General features: G+C 36.5%; 2 protein-coding genes across 2 annotated transcripts; one reads left to right on the forward strand and one right to left on the reverse strand.

Moving 5' to 3' along the window:
- Positions 1 to 1,099: 1,099 nt before the first annotated feature.
- Positions 1,100 to 4,220, reverse strand: LOC130721215 (putative pentatricopeptide repeat-containing protein At1g02420). The gene has a single exon (XM_057571978.1). The coding sequence runs from the start codon at positions 3,879 to 3,881 to the stop codon at positions 2,376 to 2,378; it is 1,506 nt and encodes a 501-aa protein (XP_057427961.1). The 5' UTR covers positions 3,882 to 4,220; the 3' UTR covers positions 1,100 to 2,375.
- A 6,751-nt stretch (positions 4,221 to 10,971) lies between these two features.
- Positions 10,972 to 12,500, forward strand: LOC130721322 (transcription factor MYB108-like). The gene is made up of 2 exons (XM_057572093.1): positions 10,972 to 11,294; positions 11,505 to 12,500. Exons 1-2 carry the CDS (start codon positions 11,123 to 11,125, stop codon positions 12,083 to 12,085), a joined length of 753 nt encoding a protein of 250 aa, XP_057428076.1. The 5' UTR covers positions 10,972 to 11,122; the 3' UTR covers positions 12,086 to 12,500.
- Positions 12,501 to 16,390: the final 3,890 nt, after the last annotated feature.

Genomic DNA, 16,390 nt, shown 5'->3' on the forward strand with positions numbered 1-16,390 from the left:
CGCCGGGTATTGATAGGATCAAGCCCCGTGTGACAAGGGTCTACCGTAGGAGAAATAAGAAGGCTACAGGGATAAAAGAGTAAATAGAGTAAATAATAGAATATAATATATTTTACTTGTAACTAATGAAGGAAGTATTGATAAGCTTCCTGGTAGTATACATATATAGGGGAAATTGGGGGAAAAGGGGGTATCAATTGATTTGTTGGGTATTTGTGGGAGAGTTCCTGGTTCTCTCGAATTAACCAGGGTATCTTCATTCCTTCTCTAATTTTCTGTATCCTTAATCACTGGTTTCTCACCAATTGTAGAGGATACCAAGTTCAGTCAATATAATTTTGTTCTTGAATTTCTGGGTTCTTATCAGTATGTGATCCAGCTGTTAGGTGATTGGAACAAATGCTATTCAAATAACCCCTTCATCTATTGTCTCTGTTTGGAACTTTCTATGAGTTCTCACAAGCTTGGGACGGTTGTGCTACATAGAGTTTTGAGTGATCCCTGAATGGCTTCACTTGTAAAGTCATAGGTAGGTGCAACTCATTTCAAGAATTAATTTTAGACACAATATTATCACTCTACCTATATTAAGCTTTCACTATTACCACTTAATTGTGCAATATTCAAATGTTGATATTTGGTTTGCGACATACCCAACCTAGTCAGCATCAATATAAGTTTTAAAAGAATGCTGGCAAGTTTTTCTTCTAAGTATACCTTTACTTGGAGTACTCTCCAAATGCCAAGATTCTTCTTTAAGATGTTTTTCATAGAGTGAATGCATAAAGTGACTCGCTAGGCTAGCTGCAAAAGCAAAATGTGGCTGAGTAAAAGATAAATAGATTATCGTTCCCACTAACCTTTGATAGAAAGAGGTCCTACTCAGTTCGAACATGATTGTCTCGGTTGAGGATACCTATAGTAGGTATCCATACCTTTTTGGTCATTTCCAAGCTTCTAGTTGGAATCAATTGAAGTTTATGCTAGTCTACTGCCGCCCATTCTGTTATGCTTAAGTACATATAGATTATATTTTCTTCGAGAAATAACAATCCCCTTTCTGGTTACTACTTTTTTAACCTTGTAACATTCTCTTGCGAAACAATATCTTTTGAGCACTATATCATCCACATACACCTTTTGGGTGATCACCTTACAAACATAGTATGATCAACTAGCCTTTTTTTTTCCTTAATGAACCAAGTGAACTTTTTGAAGCAACCTTGCTTTAATCCATACAATGACTTTCGTAGCTAACATACTTTTTGGTTGAAATGTTAGCCAAAGCCAAGGGGTGTGTCGTGCGCCCATGTACACTTCCTCCTCCAAGTCACCATTTAGAAATGTAGTTTTCACATCTAGATGTTGTAAAAGCCAATCAAGATCAGCAGCTAAGGATAATATGATTCTTTATGATTAAAAATTTAACATGTGCGCAAAAGTCTACAAGTAATCAACTCCACAGGTCTAAGTGAAGCCTTTGGAACCCATGGACTTCATCATACCTTTCAATTGATCCACTTGACTTGTACTTAGTTATGAATCCCAAGGCTATCTTTCCTTTAGGAAATTCCACCACCTCCTATATTTGATTATTTTTTCAAGAGCCTTCATATCTTCTAAGACAGTTTGCTTCCACTTAGGAACCTTTAAAGCATCATGGATATCCTTTGGAATTTATGATTCTGTCTGTTCTGAAGAGCAAGAATTAAAAGTAGCGGATACATTCTTAAGTGACCTAAAACTAGAAATAGGATGTTTGGTACCTAAGCCTTCAGCTTTCCGGATGGCAATGGGAATTTCATAATCATTAGACTAAAGACTTTATGGACTCATAATCTGAATTAGAATGAAGAAAGAAACGGATGAAAGAAACAGCAAGTATCAGAAGGAAGAAACACCTCTTTATTTCCTGACCTATAAGTCATGATGAGCATGTAGTAAGCTTGAAGTATGAGTTCCCAGAAGTTAAGAGTAACAGATTAGCTATAACAGTAACATCACAAGCCAACCACTTACAAACACTTCTCTTATGCAAAATGTTTAAAACCCGTGTGCATTTTTTCCTAGAAGCATAGATCACACGTTCATACAGCTGATGCTGATCACTGTCTAAGTGAAGCCAGAAAAATCCCCATTATGTAGAATGCCGCTCACCTAAATAATTGTCCAACCCTCTTTTGTCAGCTAGGTTTCTTGAATCTTTCACACACGTTCCACGACATATTCTGAAAGATATATTCATATGACTGATCCCTGAGTCATGTTTCCTACAACTTCTGCCACAACATCAAGATCTCTTGCTCCTCCTTCCACATTGTCATGACTATTGGAAGTAGAATTATGGGTTAAAAGTTATGCTATAAGTCTATAACTTAAGTATCAATCGCGCTCTCTCTACTTTCATGAACTTGGACTGGTCTACTTTCACGAACTTGGACTGGTCGCCCAAACACGGCCATTTTCTGTGTCAAGTTCTGAAGGGCCTCATGTCTATTAGCTAGTTCCATGAGAACCTTGATTCTCCTAAATGAAACATTACTCGGCTTCTGCCCCTTCTCAATCATCTCCAAGAAACACTTCTCTGCTTCTCCCAACTTCCCCATATCACAAAGCAAGTCAAACAGCACATCAGAAACCAAAGTATAGGAGCCAAAACCCTTTTCCACCATGTCACCCCATAGCTGCAGCGCCATCTCCACCTTTTCCTGCTTCTTAAACAGCCTTATTAAGAACATACAAGACTGTGTATTCGGATGGCATCCCAACCCCATCATCCTATGGTACATGTTCCAGGAGCTCTGTAAATCATTAGACCAGTAAAAAATCCTGAAAAACAAATTGTAAGTAGTAGCATTCGGATTTAAACCTTTGCTCGTCATCTCATCCACCAAATCATAAGCCTCACGAAGCCTCTTCGCAATGCAAAAGTTCCTAATGGCAGCATTGTACGCCGGGACATCAGGGTAACAGCCATACTCCTTCATCTCCTTCAAAACATCTCTAGCTTTATCCGGCTGACCAACCAACCCCAACCCACCAATTATACTCGTGTATGTAATCACATCCGGCGACAAATCCCGTTCACGCATTTCATCGAGCACCTTATAGGCCTTCTCCAACTCCCTACCCTTGCAGTAAACATCCACCAAACTATTGTACGTAACAACATCAGGCGTCACCCCCATCTCCCTCATCTCCTTGAAGAACACCTCAGCGTCCTCTGGGGTCTTCCACCCAGAAAGCAGAATGTTAAACGTTTGCAAATTCGGCCGAAACTGATGCTTCAAACTATGATACACGTTTCTAGCATCCGTCATGCTCTTCTCCTGACACAAAGTTCTCAACAATGCATTGAAACAGTTAGTATCAAAATCAGGAACCAGCTTCTTGAACCTTCTGAAAAACTCCACAGTTTGTCTAACAGAACAAACCTTCGCTGTTCTGGCCAAGACAACCATGACAGTGCGCGGGGTGATGAGAGTTTGGTCTTTCCACCGCGCTTCGATGAGAAGGTCCCAGATATGGTTGAACATGCGGCTTCTCCCGAGAATGTAGAGCATGGTGTCGAGGGAAAACGCGGTGTGGAAGAACCCTTTTCTGCGGCCAGTGTAGCGGTAGAACTCGAGGGTTTGGGAGGGGTTTGCGTGGCTGAAACGGACCCTTTTGAGGACTTGGTCGATGAGTTCGTTTGAGAGGAAAACGCCGCTTGATTTGAGGGATTGTCGCAGGTTTTCCGGCGAGGAAGTGGTGGTGATGATGGTCATGACTCTGTGTACGTCGCCGTCGTTGAGGGTGGAGCTGAGGAGGCGCGAGAGGATGAGATTTGGAGCGGGGAGGAACGTGGATTGGGATTGAAATGTGCAACGCTTCAGCAACATTTTGAGTTTGAGTGGTGGGTGATGGAGTGGTGGTGATGACAGAGACTACAAAGCTCACTGAGGTGCCGCAAACTTGATTCACTTTGTTCAGTTTGGGTGAATAGCTTCTTTAAGCACTAATGACAATAAGTACTTATCTCATATAAGCTTGTTGATGTAAGCATAAGCTCTTATTTTATATACATTACAAGTAGCAAATTATAATGATTCGTTCATCTGATTCAATTTTGTAGCAAATTTTTAGTTTTTTTCATCTTGTGTGTAATTCGCGATGCGTATCAGATGCAATTTTTCACACTAGGTGGGAGGTTGAGGGCTGTTGGAGGAGGTTGAGCTAAGATAGAGAGATATAGTGAATAGGAAAGAGAAGAGTTTGAGAAAAAAAGGAGAAGAGAAGGAGTTTATAAGGAAGATGAGACGGAGAAATTAATGATGATGTATCGGTCAACTTTAAACTCTGCACGCAATGCTAAGCTGACCGGTGAATGCAGTGTCGGCTGCCAACCGCCACTAATGGATGCTGGGGAGACGCTATGTTGGCCGATGATTTTAGCATTTATATGCACCGACACTATCAACATAAAATGACTTCGGCCCAGCAAACGCTAAAGTTAAATGAGTTCTTTGTACGCTTTGCCAACGCTAGCGAACCATAATTAGCATCAGCATCACGAACAACACAATTTTTTTACTCTAAATATGACCTTTATCTTGCAGTGGATGTGGATATCGCATAAGTAGGTGTACTCAAACAAACCAACAGGTACGCCTCCAAAACTTCTTAACTTGTATGTACTAGAATACCAAAAATCTAACTTCAATCACAATGAAATGATCAATTTAACTGAAATTAACCCAAATAGGCTTCAAATTGGCTAGAAAAGGGCATCAGTGTTCAGAATTCAAGTGTGAGTTGGAATCTCACATTGGTTAAGTATGAGTGAGTAGAAGACTTTATAAGAGATGATTTTTTGCTATTAATGGTGTGGCTGAGATAGTTTTGTATTGGCTCTGAGTCCCTGTGCAGAGGTGGCAGGGTGGAGCTTGGACATCTGGCAAGTAGATAAGGGCGGGGGTGAAGGGCGGGGTTGAGGGGGTTGGCCTCGAAGAAATATAGGGGCACTGATGAGAGAAGTAGGGTTATGATAATGAGTGGAGCTCCACAAATTTTGTGATTTTCTTGAGTCAATTTTATGATTTTGAAAAGAAAATGAACAAGCGGTTGTCTATTCAGTCTGTTGATTAAAAAACTAATAAATCCAACTACTATGAAGGCGTTATTCACACTAATTTACCCTAGTCTCGGGAGTGTCAGAGAATTTTTTTTTTGTCAATGCAAATGTTCACTTCTAAAAGCATGTAGGGTGGATGTTGTAGCTTAACCCTCAAGTCTAAAACAATATTGGCACGTTGCTTTTGAAATTTATATGGTCGATCATCATCATTTCTATTGAAGATTGAATAGAACCACCCACTTTGATATTAACCATATATGTTCCTATGTTTGAGATCACACGCAATAGAAGTTTCTTTTCCTGGAAACAAGCCAGTAGCTTAACTCTTGTAAAGATTTTGATTTGGATGATTGCTCTATTTCCTTAGCAGTAGGTCAAAGTTGAACAGTTAATTGTGGAGAGAAACAGCAAAAGAAGAATAGTAAAACTTGTTCAGATCCTTTTTTTTTTGAAACCTGCATCATGCATGAATGTGATGGGATTATCTCAAAGATTCTTCAAGTCTTCAACAAAATTTCCCGATTCGATGGCTGCTTGATCTACCAGTCAACGTGCAATAAACATCATTACAATTTCCCTCCCTTTTAAGTCTTCCGCTGATCACTCACTACAATGAGCAATCCCACCAATCTAAAATTCTTCCTCCTTAATTCTCATCATTGGCCACACAATATTTCAGGATGCACCCTGACAATATTAGTCATCTAAATGCAGTTTTTAGTCAAGAATGAGAAATTCATGTATTTGTGTTCTGAAATAAAAGTGGTGGCTGGTGTGAAGTTTTGCTTACCAGTCCATGGTCAATGCCATTCTCGGTCACTTAGTGGGAAGACTAAACTAGCATAATCAAGAATGTGCTTTAGCTCTTCCGTTCAATTAAATAACATATATGACATTCAAAGTATAGAAATTTTTATCTATGGATGGACCAATTTTTCTCTTGATTCATATAAGACAAAGTTATTTAGATATATGTAATCTTAAATATGATTTTTTTACTAATGGCTATAAGCCTATAACCTCGTATTTCAAGTGCATTAAGACCGAATCCAAGCAAGTGTGTGAAACTGAAAAATGTTTTCAAGATTCTAGGTGTGTCACACAAGTTGCATTAATCTTTCATTGAGCGTGTCATAGAGGGATAAGCAAGACTATAAGAGTCAACCAGTCAAACTCGAAACATAAAGTCGAGTTCCATCTTAATCCTAAAGGGATCTTAAAAGTATATGATAGTATTAAATTTACTCAAACACTTGTTGTAACAATTGTAATATAATAATCTTCAAAAACAATTAAAATACTACGATAAAAAATGTTGGTTGTTTACTAGTAGATTTTAGACCAGTAGTTATGTGGGTAGCTAAAAAACCTATAATAATTATTTAATCAAGCGAGTATTTGAGAAATTGACTTTATTTTTCAATGTTGATTTCTAATACACTTTAAAAAAAGCTTTTAGCGGTCGCTATTTATAAGTTGTGTAAACATGATAACTCTATGAAACCAAGGAAACAACTAAAACAGATAAAGACTTAAAAACTAAATTGCAAAAAGTTGAAATAAACGCCATAAATGTAAATGGTTGCAATAAATGACATAAATGTAAAGAGTTGAAAGACTATAAGAAAATAAAATACGGAAAGGTAAAGAAGGTAAATGCGAGAAATATGTACATTTTGATTGGTTATTGAGTTGTGTCCATAAATGAGTCCCAAAACAATTATTTTACATCTATTTTCTTCTATGAAGTCTCTCACGTTCTTTAAGCACTAAGCACACATATAAACACTTAAGATCATGACATCTATCACATTCTTTGAAAATCGTCATATTTGCTAAAGGATTTCCCTTCCCAAGTTCGATTAGCTCCATTTGACATGTAACTCTTATATTTATGGCAATTGTATTCATTCTGACCTCTTTTTCAAATTTCAAGCATTGAACGAAAATATCACTTAAAGATCAATCAATTATAGTAGAACTCTTAATATCTATGTAAAGTGCCCTCTGTAACGCCTAGATTTTCAAGGGTTACGGTAACAATCTGATAAAGTAAATATGCAATGTTTTTCCAAAGGGATTCTTAAACACGAGTATTATTTTTTTTCTTTTCAAATTATTTCCAAAACATGTCATGCATACTCCCAACTGCAAATCAAATTACATCGAGCCTTGAACAAGGCAAGTACCCGAGGGTAAAACGACAACACACAACCTACAGAACCTAACAAGAATCAGATTCAACCAAGAATCCATTATGCAAAGACACCACAAAATTCGACATACTCCCTGCGATTTCCACATCGGGGAAACGCAGGAAAGCAACGTATCGGAACCTACCCGAAACCTCAAATATAAATTCCTAAAATCATTATGCGAGCTTAAACCAGTAACGGTAAGCTCTCTAACCCAAGGCTCTAGCCCTACACCCGACTCTATTCTTCGAGTCTTCCACGGTTCTTCAAGTCATCATCTCCACTCGCACAAAGGTTAAGCTTCATCAAAAGTTCTCCATCGCTTAATAGCGTTAAGCGCCCAAACAACACATAGCAAACAGAAAGGGTTAACTCCATACAACTACCACGTATAAAAGAGAAAGGCATGATATTCAAATTTAATTGCATAACATGAGAAATAAACTAGCAACTTAATTCAAGTTAGATGACAACTCATCCAACACTATGAAATCAAATTACCTATCAACGAAATCGACAATAGGGATTTAAAACATATATCAACGACTTCACAACAAATAACCACAAATAGATAAGTTAACAATATAATCCAAGACAGATATCAATAGAAGCAGCAACATAGAATTAAACCAGATATAAACAACCTCAACAATATAGAATCAAATCAAATGACAATAACCTCAAATCAGATATCAACAACCTTAAAAATATAACATCAAATCAGATATCAACAACATCAACAATGTAACATCAAATCAGATATCAACAACCTTAAAAATATAACATCAAATCAGTTATCAACAACTTCAACAATGTAACATCAAATCAGATATCAACAACCTTAAAAATATAACATCAAATCAGTTATCAACCAAAACATCAGAAGCAAATATTATTGCCCTATAATGCAACTATATGCTGCAACCAAAATGGATCCATCAATAATGTCTCGCAAGACGGGACAGAGCGAGGAACGGACTCCCCTGAACTATCACCAAATAGCGCCCATGAAAGACGGGACAGACGGATAACAGACTCCCCTGAATGCCACTTAATAACGTCCATGAAAGACGGGACAGTCATGTGGAAAGAAAACCACTACACTGCCACATAAGTTTCAGCCCTATATGCCAAAATCAATCAACAACTCCTAAATCCAATAACCAAGTCAAGTATCAACAATAATCATGTCATATCCACTAGAAAGCAGTAATGACAGAAACCCGTAAACGGTCGAAGCCTCTCAGAAAACGGAGACACACGTCTCAATAAGTTCACTCGGCCGAAGCCTCCAAAAAACATTTTTCCCAGTTCAGTACAACAGTCATAATCCAATGTCAATCAATATAAACATCTTCATCTCAAACGCAGGCAGTGCGATAAAAGCAGGCAAGACTCAAAGACACGCTAAAACTGAGTTACCCTTACCTTTTATTTATCCATCCAAGCTTAACATAACAATCGATCCAAAAGCAAGTCCCCGAACTCAACAAGTTCCCTGAAGCGTCCTCCTCCGTCGTGAAACCTCACTGCTTGCTTCAAAGCCTCTTTCCTCAGCTTAACTCGTTCCAAACCTTAAACAAAGTATCATTGCTGAGTCGCCAAGAAACAATACAACTAATAACACTAACAAAACCCAAAAAGAAGCTTTCGAAGCTTTATGGTTCGACATTTAGGCACGAATGGACAATAAGACATGTTTTCGCTAAAATGCGCATGACTCGAGCTACAAAACTCGAGCTACAAATGCTCAGGCCATACAAACCAAAAAATTATTTTTGGACACGGTACAGCTCCAAAAAGTTTCGGCCACTACCAAAAATCGGGTTTCCCGAACTTTTTCTTCGATCTAATTTAATTCCTAGGTATTCGTAGGTGATATCTAGGCCAGAGAAACTCTCAGAAAAATTTAACGACTGAAAATACGACTTAGGGGTATTTTTGTCAAGAATTAATGACCCAAAAACTCAAAGTTGAAATTATGAAAAACAAAATTGATGGGGTTGTTCACAATGACGTTTATAGCACTTAATCTCAATGACACTAAGCTTGGTTGCGACTTTTTGATAAGAAAGTAAGCACATGTGAAGAAAAATGGGTTTTTAGTCAGTTTTTTAGATCTACGGCGACTCGGTGAAAATCTGAACGATCCGACAGTGATTATAGCATGTTGGGTTGTTGTAGAAGATAGTTGGAAAGAAAAATCGAGGTAATCAGACATTTTTACAAAAAACTCAAAACTTTGAGCACAGAAAGAGATAGAATAAGCCGACAGAAAGCATAAATAAAAGTAAGATTAAGCATCCTACCCCTGTGCCTGCGCGTAGCTTCCGAAATCAGGACGATCGGGCAAAGGATGAAAAAGCTCTACTCCACTCTCTCTCTCTCTCTAAGCTTCGGCCACTCTTGGGAGAAAATGAGAGAAAATGAGAAATTTCTCATTTTCCCTTTTTATAGGTGAAGGGAAAATCCGAAAAATCGAGATTTCGCGGTTCCGATCGTTTTGGTACTTTCATCTGCTGATAAAAATTGAGTATTCGGCGACAGAATGTCGAAACTCAAATCAAGGTTCATTTAATTGAGGAAAACGTCTCGAAGACGGTGTGGGTCGATTTATGCCGAAAAACTACTTTTTGCAGTCGATGTCGGATGAAGAAACTTCCTTCAGGAAAAAGATCACAAACGTCGAAAGAAATGAGGCTGCGCGGATGGAAAATTCGTTAGAAGCTCCGAATAGAAAAACTCTTCATTCAGGGTCTTAGTTAAAGTCCCCGAGAAGTTAAAGTCTGGCTTCGACGGACTTCCGGAAAGCGAAACCTAACAAGCGTACAGTCCAGGGTTTCGTATCGGAAAGCTGGTCATGGGAAAAATACTCAGAGGTTCTTATTCTCTCTTTAATTCTAAAATTCTCTTAAACAGTGCTCTAGGAGCGGATATAACATTTTTCAGACACTCTCGACCTTAGTCGGGTGCGAATATGGCTCGTGCTATCAATCAAAATGACTATAGTGTCATCCTTAAACATACTGTGAACTTTAATCTCCATAACACTAGTCAAAAGGTCAAACACAAGTCAAGTTTCACTCACGCTTACACAGAATCTTATGCGTGAGCTGGAAATTAATTAATTATAAAATCCTAGGTCTTACACCCTCTCCTTAAAAAAAGTAGGGATTTGTTGTTATCAACAAAAAAAATTGCATTATCTGTTTTAGCACGTGTTTTATATAAGAATTTACTTAAGTAACAAACTTATACTTATAACCTTCGACATTTCAATGTTCAAATCGGCTAGCGATTGACCGATAGTCAATCCATTAACTAACGACTGACTGACAATTGATTTGTTGATTAACAATTGATTATTAGTCTATCCATCAGCTAACTATAATCAATTGTCATGAGAATTGAAATCAGCTAATCAACCACCACCGACTGCTGAATTTTCCCTATTTTTACATGCCAACCAATGAAAAATCTTCAATACCACTATAATTGAAGTATATGGAATCTGGTGCATTCTCTGTGTACTTTTAGTCACTGACCATCTTTATCATTCCGTGGAGTGCAGAACAGGGAGTGTGGTTATTCTTATCCAACTCTATTAGTATTATATATAAATTCCACATGCCCCCAATAAGTGAAAACCATCAATTCCTTAACAGAGACCAAATCCCACACGCTTCTTCATTTCATAGCCGTACTGTCCTATCCATATATAGACCATACCATTCGTTCTTCCTCTCCCAAAATTACACACGCACTTTCACACTCGTCACCACCTCAATATACATAGGCAAAACAGAGTAGCATGAGAAGTGTAGATCCTAAGGTTAAGAAAGGAGTGTCTGTAACAGAGCACAAAGAAAACGATTCAACAAGCATCAGAAAAGGTCCATGGACGTTAGATGAGGACACCATTCTCATCAATTACATTACCACCCACGGTGAAGGTCACTGGAATTCGCTGGCACGTGCTGCAGGCAAGTTACTGCACTTTCATTTTGTCTTCAATTATATATAATTGAAAAAGATACAGAAACCTCTTAATATTGCAGTACGCTTCGAGACACCTCACTTTATTTGCGGAATCAAAACCGCTACAATAGTGAGGTGTCCCTGGACTGCAAGGTTAAGGGGTTTCGATTATAATTTAGAAATCTAAAACTGAAACATGAATTATATTAATACAGGTTTGAGGAGAAATGGGAAAAGTTGCAGATTGAGGTGGCTAAACTACTTGCGCCCTGATGTTCGGCGTGGAAACATCACACTCCAAGAGCAGATATTGATCCTTGAACTCCATTCTCAGTGGGGTAACAGGTGGTCAAAGATTGCTCAGCATCTACCAGGAAGAACAGACAACGAAATCAAGAACTATTGGAGAACGAGGGTGATAAAGCAAGCAAAGCAGCTAAAGTGCGATGTCAACAGCAAACAATTCAGAGACACCTTGCGTCACGTGTGGATGCCACGCTTGCTGGAGCGAGTTCAGACAAACAGAACAGAGTGTGTAAAACAGAGCAACTCCCTCTCCTCCGGTTCAAGTGGAGCATACTCAGACTCATCGTCACTGGAGCTCCATGTTGGTTCAAATTCAGACCCTGAACTGTTGGGTCGTGATGTCTCGGTGGATTTAAGGCCATGTTTCAATGACCAGATGTTAGAACAGGGGAAGGGTGGTGGTGACTCGTTAGAGAATTTGTGGAATGATGAGAGTATGTGGTTTAATTTGCAGCAATTTTCTGATGGCATGGAATCAACATACAGTTAATTTCCTTGCGTGACGCACTGGATTTAATAGTAATAGGTATAGGTATATTGCATTAGGGATGATCTTTTTCCTAAAGAATGATCATGATGATTTTTCCTACAAGCAAGTGCACGCTCTAGCAATGAATGATGTGATTAGTTTTTCTTTTTTCTTTTTTTGGTATTTTCCTGTGGGAATTACTAGTTTTAGCGATGCGAGAGTTGGGTTGCTTCTACGCTTGTTAAATAGAGTTTGTGGAGAGCAAGCAATGTGTTTCATACTTCAAACCTCAAAAGGAATGGAAGTTTAGTGCTCCATCAATCTCGCAGCTAGATTAGTTGACTATCTCATTTCCATCGTTTTTTTCTGTCCTAGTAGTATCTTAACAATTTCTAATTGTAAAGCAGCATGTGAAATCTTAAATTGTCATTCAACACATGTTACACGCGGGATATGCATTACTTATTAAGTTACACAATCAATTGGTTATATCTTGAATAAAGATTTATTTATATCATGCTTATTAATCAAAATGTAATAAACATAAATTCATATAATTCACACCGTTTCATTCCCTTCATCTTCATCCAAACGCCACATCCATGAACTTCATCTTCATTCAGACCCACACATACAACATTTTCTCCTTCAAAACTTCCATCGATTTTTCTTCCAAAAACCCACACTTATGTCTAGCTTTTCCTCGCTCGCACCAACACTCCCTCATACTTTCTCATTATGCAAACCCAAAATCGCACCATTGCTCTCTCACTCCAATCTTCGATTCTTCAAGCTTCGAAGCAGATCTGCCCTGATTTAGGGAAATAGACAAACAGGAGAAATAACAATATTTTTTAATCACTTTTATACTTTTTTGTTTTTTTTTTGTTTTGTTTTACAAGGAACAAATATGAAGATTCTAGTTTCTCTCAAACTAAGCTAGCAAGCATAAAGCCTAATGGATGACACAACCTGTTACGATAATTAGTTAACAATTTTATTTAACAAAAGAAAGAACAGCGTGCATTTTTAATTTACTTCATCATGAATTTAGAAATTATTTCTAATCATCATTGACTCTCTACTTCGCTTCTGATCTTTCTTCAAAGAGGTAAACATGAAATTCCCTGAAAAAGTGCTTCTTTATCGGCCAATTCAAAGTGCTCTCATACCAGATTCGTTGTGTGGCTAATGGCTGGAGCATGGCTCGATGGAGGAGGAAGGTGTTGGTGGGTTTGAGTGTATAGGTCCTGAAATGGTGGTTTTGGTTGGATTGTTGGGTTCTGATGAGATTGGGTTGTTGTTTATTGGTTTTTGAGGTTGCTAAGGAGAGGTAGAAGATTGGAGAAGAAGGTGGTAAGATGGTTGGTTTCTGATTTTGGGTTCATTTGACTATAATGAAGAAGAAGGACAGCAAGAAGAAGGCAAAATATGGTTTAGTTACATTCTTCTTCAATGCATGCTTTTTTTTCTTTGATCTTGGAGAAGTATATTCACTTAATGTGATAGCCGAGTTTCAAAGGGATTAGTTTATGGTTGTCGGTTGTGGGGAAGCCTTGAAAAATAAACAAAAAAATATTGTTTTTTACACATGGAATAAAATAAAATTACTATTTTTATACATATTAAAAATTTTAAAATTAATTTTTAATATGACTAATAATATAATATATTTATGAGTTTAATGGTTGTGCACTGTCGGTTAAAAATGTTTTACACAGACATCCAATAATTGAGTGTCATGTATTCAAAAGCATTTATGTTCCTTTTTATTATAATTAAATTAAAAACTTTTTTTTTTCTAATTCGGCAACCCATCATTGGATGTCTGTGTAAAAATGTTTACACTAACGGAGCATGGAGTATTTAATTATTTATATATATTTCTCCTTTTGAATTTATTTTTTCTTAAAAAACTCATTAATATTGTTATTAATGTCAAATTCAAGTGATTTTTTTCTATATGTATAGTATATATTATAAGCCTTACAAATAATAATTAATGTTTTTCGATGTATAAAAAAATTAATAATTAATATAACTACAAATCTAAAGTATAATCAATATAGTTAGTAATTTTTTATATGCATTAAATTTTTTATAATTAATAATATTAAGTGCCTTTTTTTTTTTTGTTACAAGGAAGGAGACTAGAAACCCCTAGCAGAAAACACTAGATGGGATCACCAGGATCAACAGGCATATCCCTAGAAAGAATGGAATGGCATTCGCCAAACGGGGAGGTAAACCAGTGCTCACCAAACTGAAGGTTTAAACCGACTTTGGCTAAATAATCCGCAAGGCAGTTGCCCTCTCTTGGAACATGTTGAAACATGAGGGAACCATGCTCACGCTGCAGGTCAAGGATAGCTCGAGCATGTTCTACATAACGATGGGAAGGGAGATCAGTTGCATTCAGCAAGTCGACGACACCCAAGGAATCGGTCTCAACAATAACACGAGGAAGGTCCAAACTCATGACTGCTTGCACTGCTAGCTTCACTGTCTTTAATCCATGAATCGCTAATTTTTATTAATATCAAATTCAAGCCAATTTTCTATATACTCCGTTAGTTCTTATTTATAAGTCAATTTATAATATTAATGAAGAATTTAATATTTTATCTAAAATTATCCTCATACTTACTATGAAAGAGTCAGTAAGATTTTGAAAAAATTATTCAAAAGAGAAATTTATAGAAATTTAAACAAATAGTTAAAGTAGTGGTAGAAATTATTTAAATTTACAAGTTTTAAAATAAGGATAGGCTTGAAAAGTTAATAAAATATTTTATAAATTTATTGCTAATGGTTTTTTTTAAATCCTAGAAAGTTATACAAAGTGACTTATAAATAAGAACAAATAAAGTATATATATTATGCCTTACAATTGACTATTGATATAAGTTGGACCAAAAAAAACTATTGATATAAGTAACTCTATAAACTGTAATAAATATAATTTGTTTATATTGTTATGTACATTAAAAACTTTATAATTGATATTTTTAATTGTAAACTAATAGTTAATATAATTAATAATATTAAATATTTATAATAACTCACTAATATTGTTTTTAATGTCAAACTCAACCTATTTTACTATATATATTGCAACTTTTTGTAAGGATATTGAAAATAGGAGAGTGAGTTTCTTAGTGTCTCAAAATCATGTTGAAGGTGTTTGTTTTAGTACTTTCTGTGTTGGTGATTAGTACAACAAATGTCTTCATAGTACCTGTGCAGGGTCAAGAAAGTGGAGGTAATCGTTGGCCATGGCATAAAATTACCGTGCGTGTTGAAAATGATTTGCGTCATGGTGTTAATCTCTTAATGCATTGTCATTCAAAGCAGGATGACCTTGGCCAACAAGTGCTTTCCTATTGGCAAGGCAAAGAATGGTCATTCAAAGTAAATATTTTTCTCACAACCATGTATTGGTGCAACTTTAGATGGGTTTCTGATGGGATCACTAAGGAAAAGAGTTTTAAAATTTATGAGGCCCGAAGAGACTATAAAAAGTGTGCAGCGAAATGCTTGCGGAGTGTTAGAGGAGATGGAGTCTATTTTTACGATGAGTTCAACGACATATGGGAGAAGGAATACTGGTGGTGAAGCTTTAATTATAAGATTGTTGAACGTGTAGTAAAATATATGCAATAATTTTTCTATATTACTAAAAAAATGAATTTTCCACATTTGATCTTATTTCCTTTGTTCATATTCAAAATAATTATTTGTATATTACCTCGAGCATTTTTCTCTCTCACTTTCACAAACTTCTTTCTTTCGACTATGTAAGTAATATCTTCTCCCATGTAAATGGTAGTGACATGAAGATTCATAAACTCTTATTTAGAAAATGGTTGGATGTTGAGTAAGCTTCTCCTTCCAATTCCCGAGCCTGATATAGAGAGAAGTCATAGAAATCAAAGCAACTTCCCAAGAATTCCTTGACTAACTTCAAACTAATTAAAAGAAGAATAAGCAAATATGATGGAAATTTGGTCACATGACTCAATACCAATTTGCTCAAGTTATTCTGATTATAAATAGTTCCTAGATTTTTTTTATTTGAATGATGAGAATCAATTATATTTTTATACTGTTACTGATAAATATTAATCAGAATCTCCTATTCAATTTAGAAACATCAAATTGAAGTGTTTATTCACTGAAGATACAAACATGATTTGATAAATTTAGAGTAAATGCAACGAGTGCAGTTTCTTGAACAAAATAAATCACATTACAGACCTCAAATTCAAGGCACATGAAAAAAAACTGAAATCAACGACGGACAAATGTCGTCACAAAGTGTTAAAA

Source organism: Lotus japonicus, chromosome 5, assembly GCF_012489685.1.
Source record: "Lotus japonicus ecotype B-129 chromosome 5, LjGifu_v1.2".
NCBI lineage: Eukaryota > Viridiplantae > Streptophyta > Magnoliopsida > Fabales > Fabaceae > Lotus > Lotus japonicus.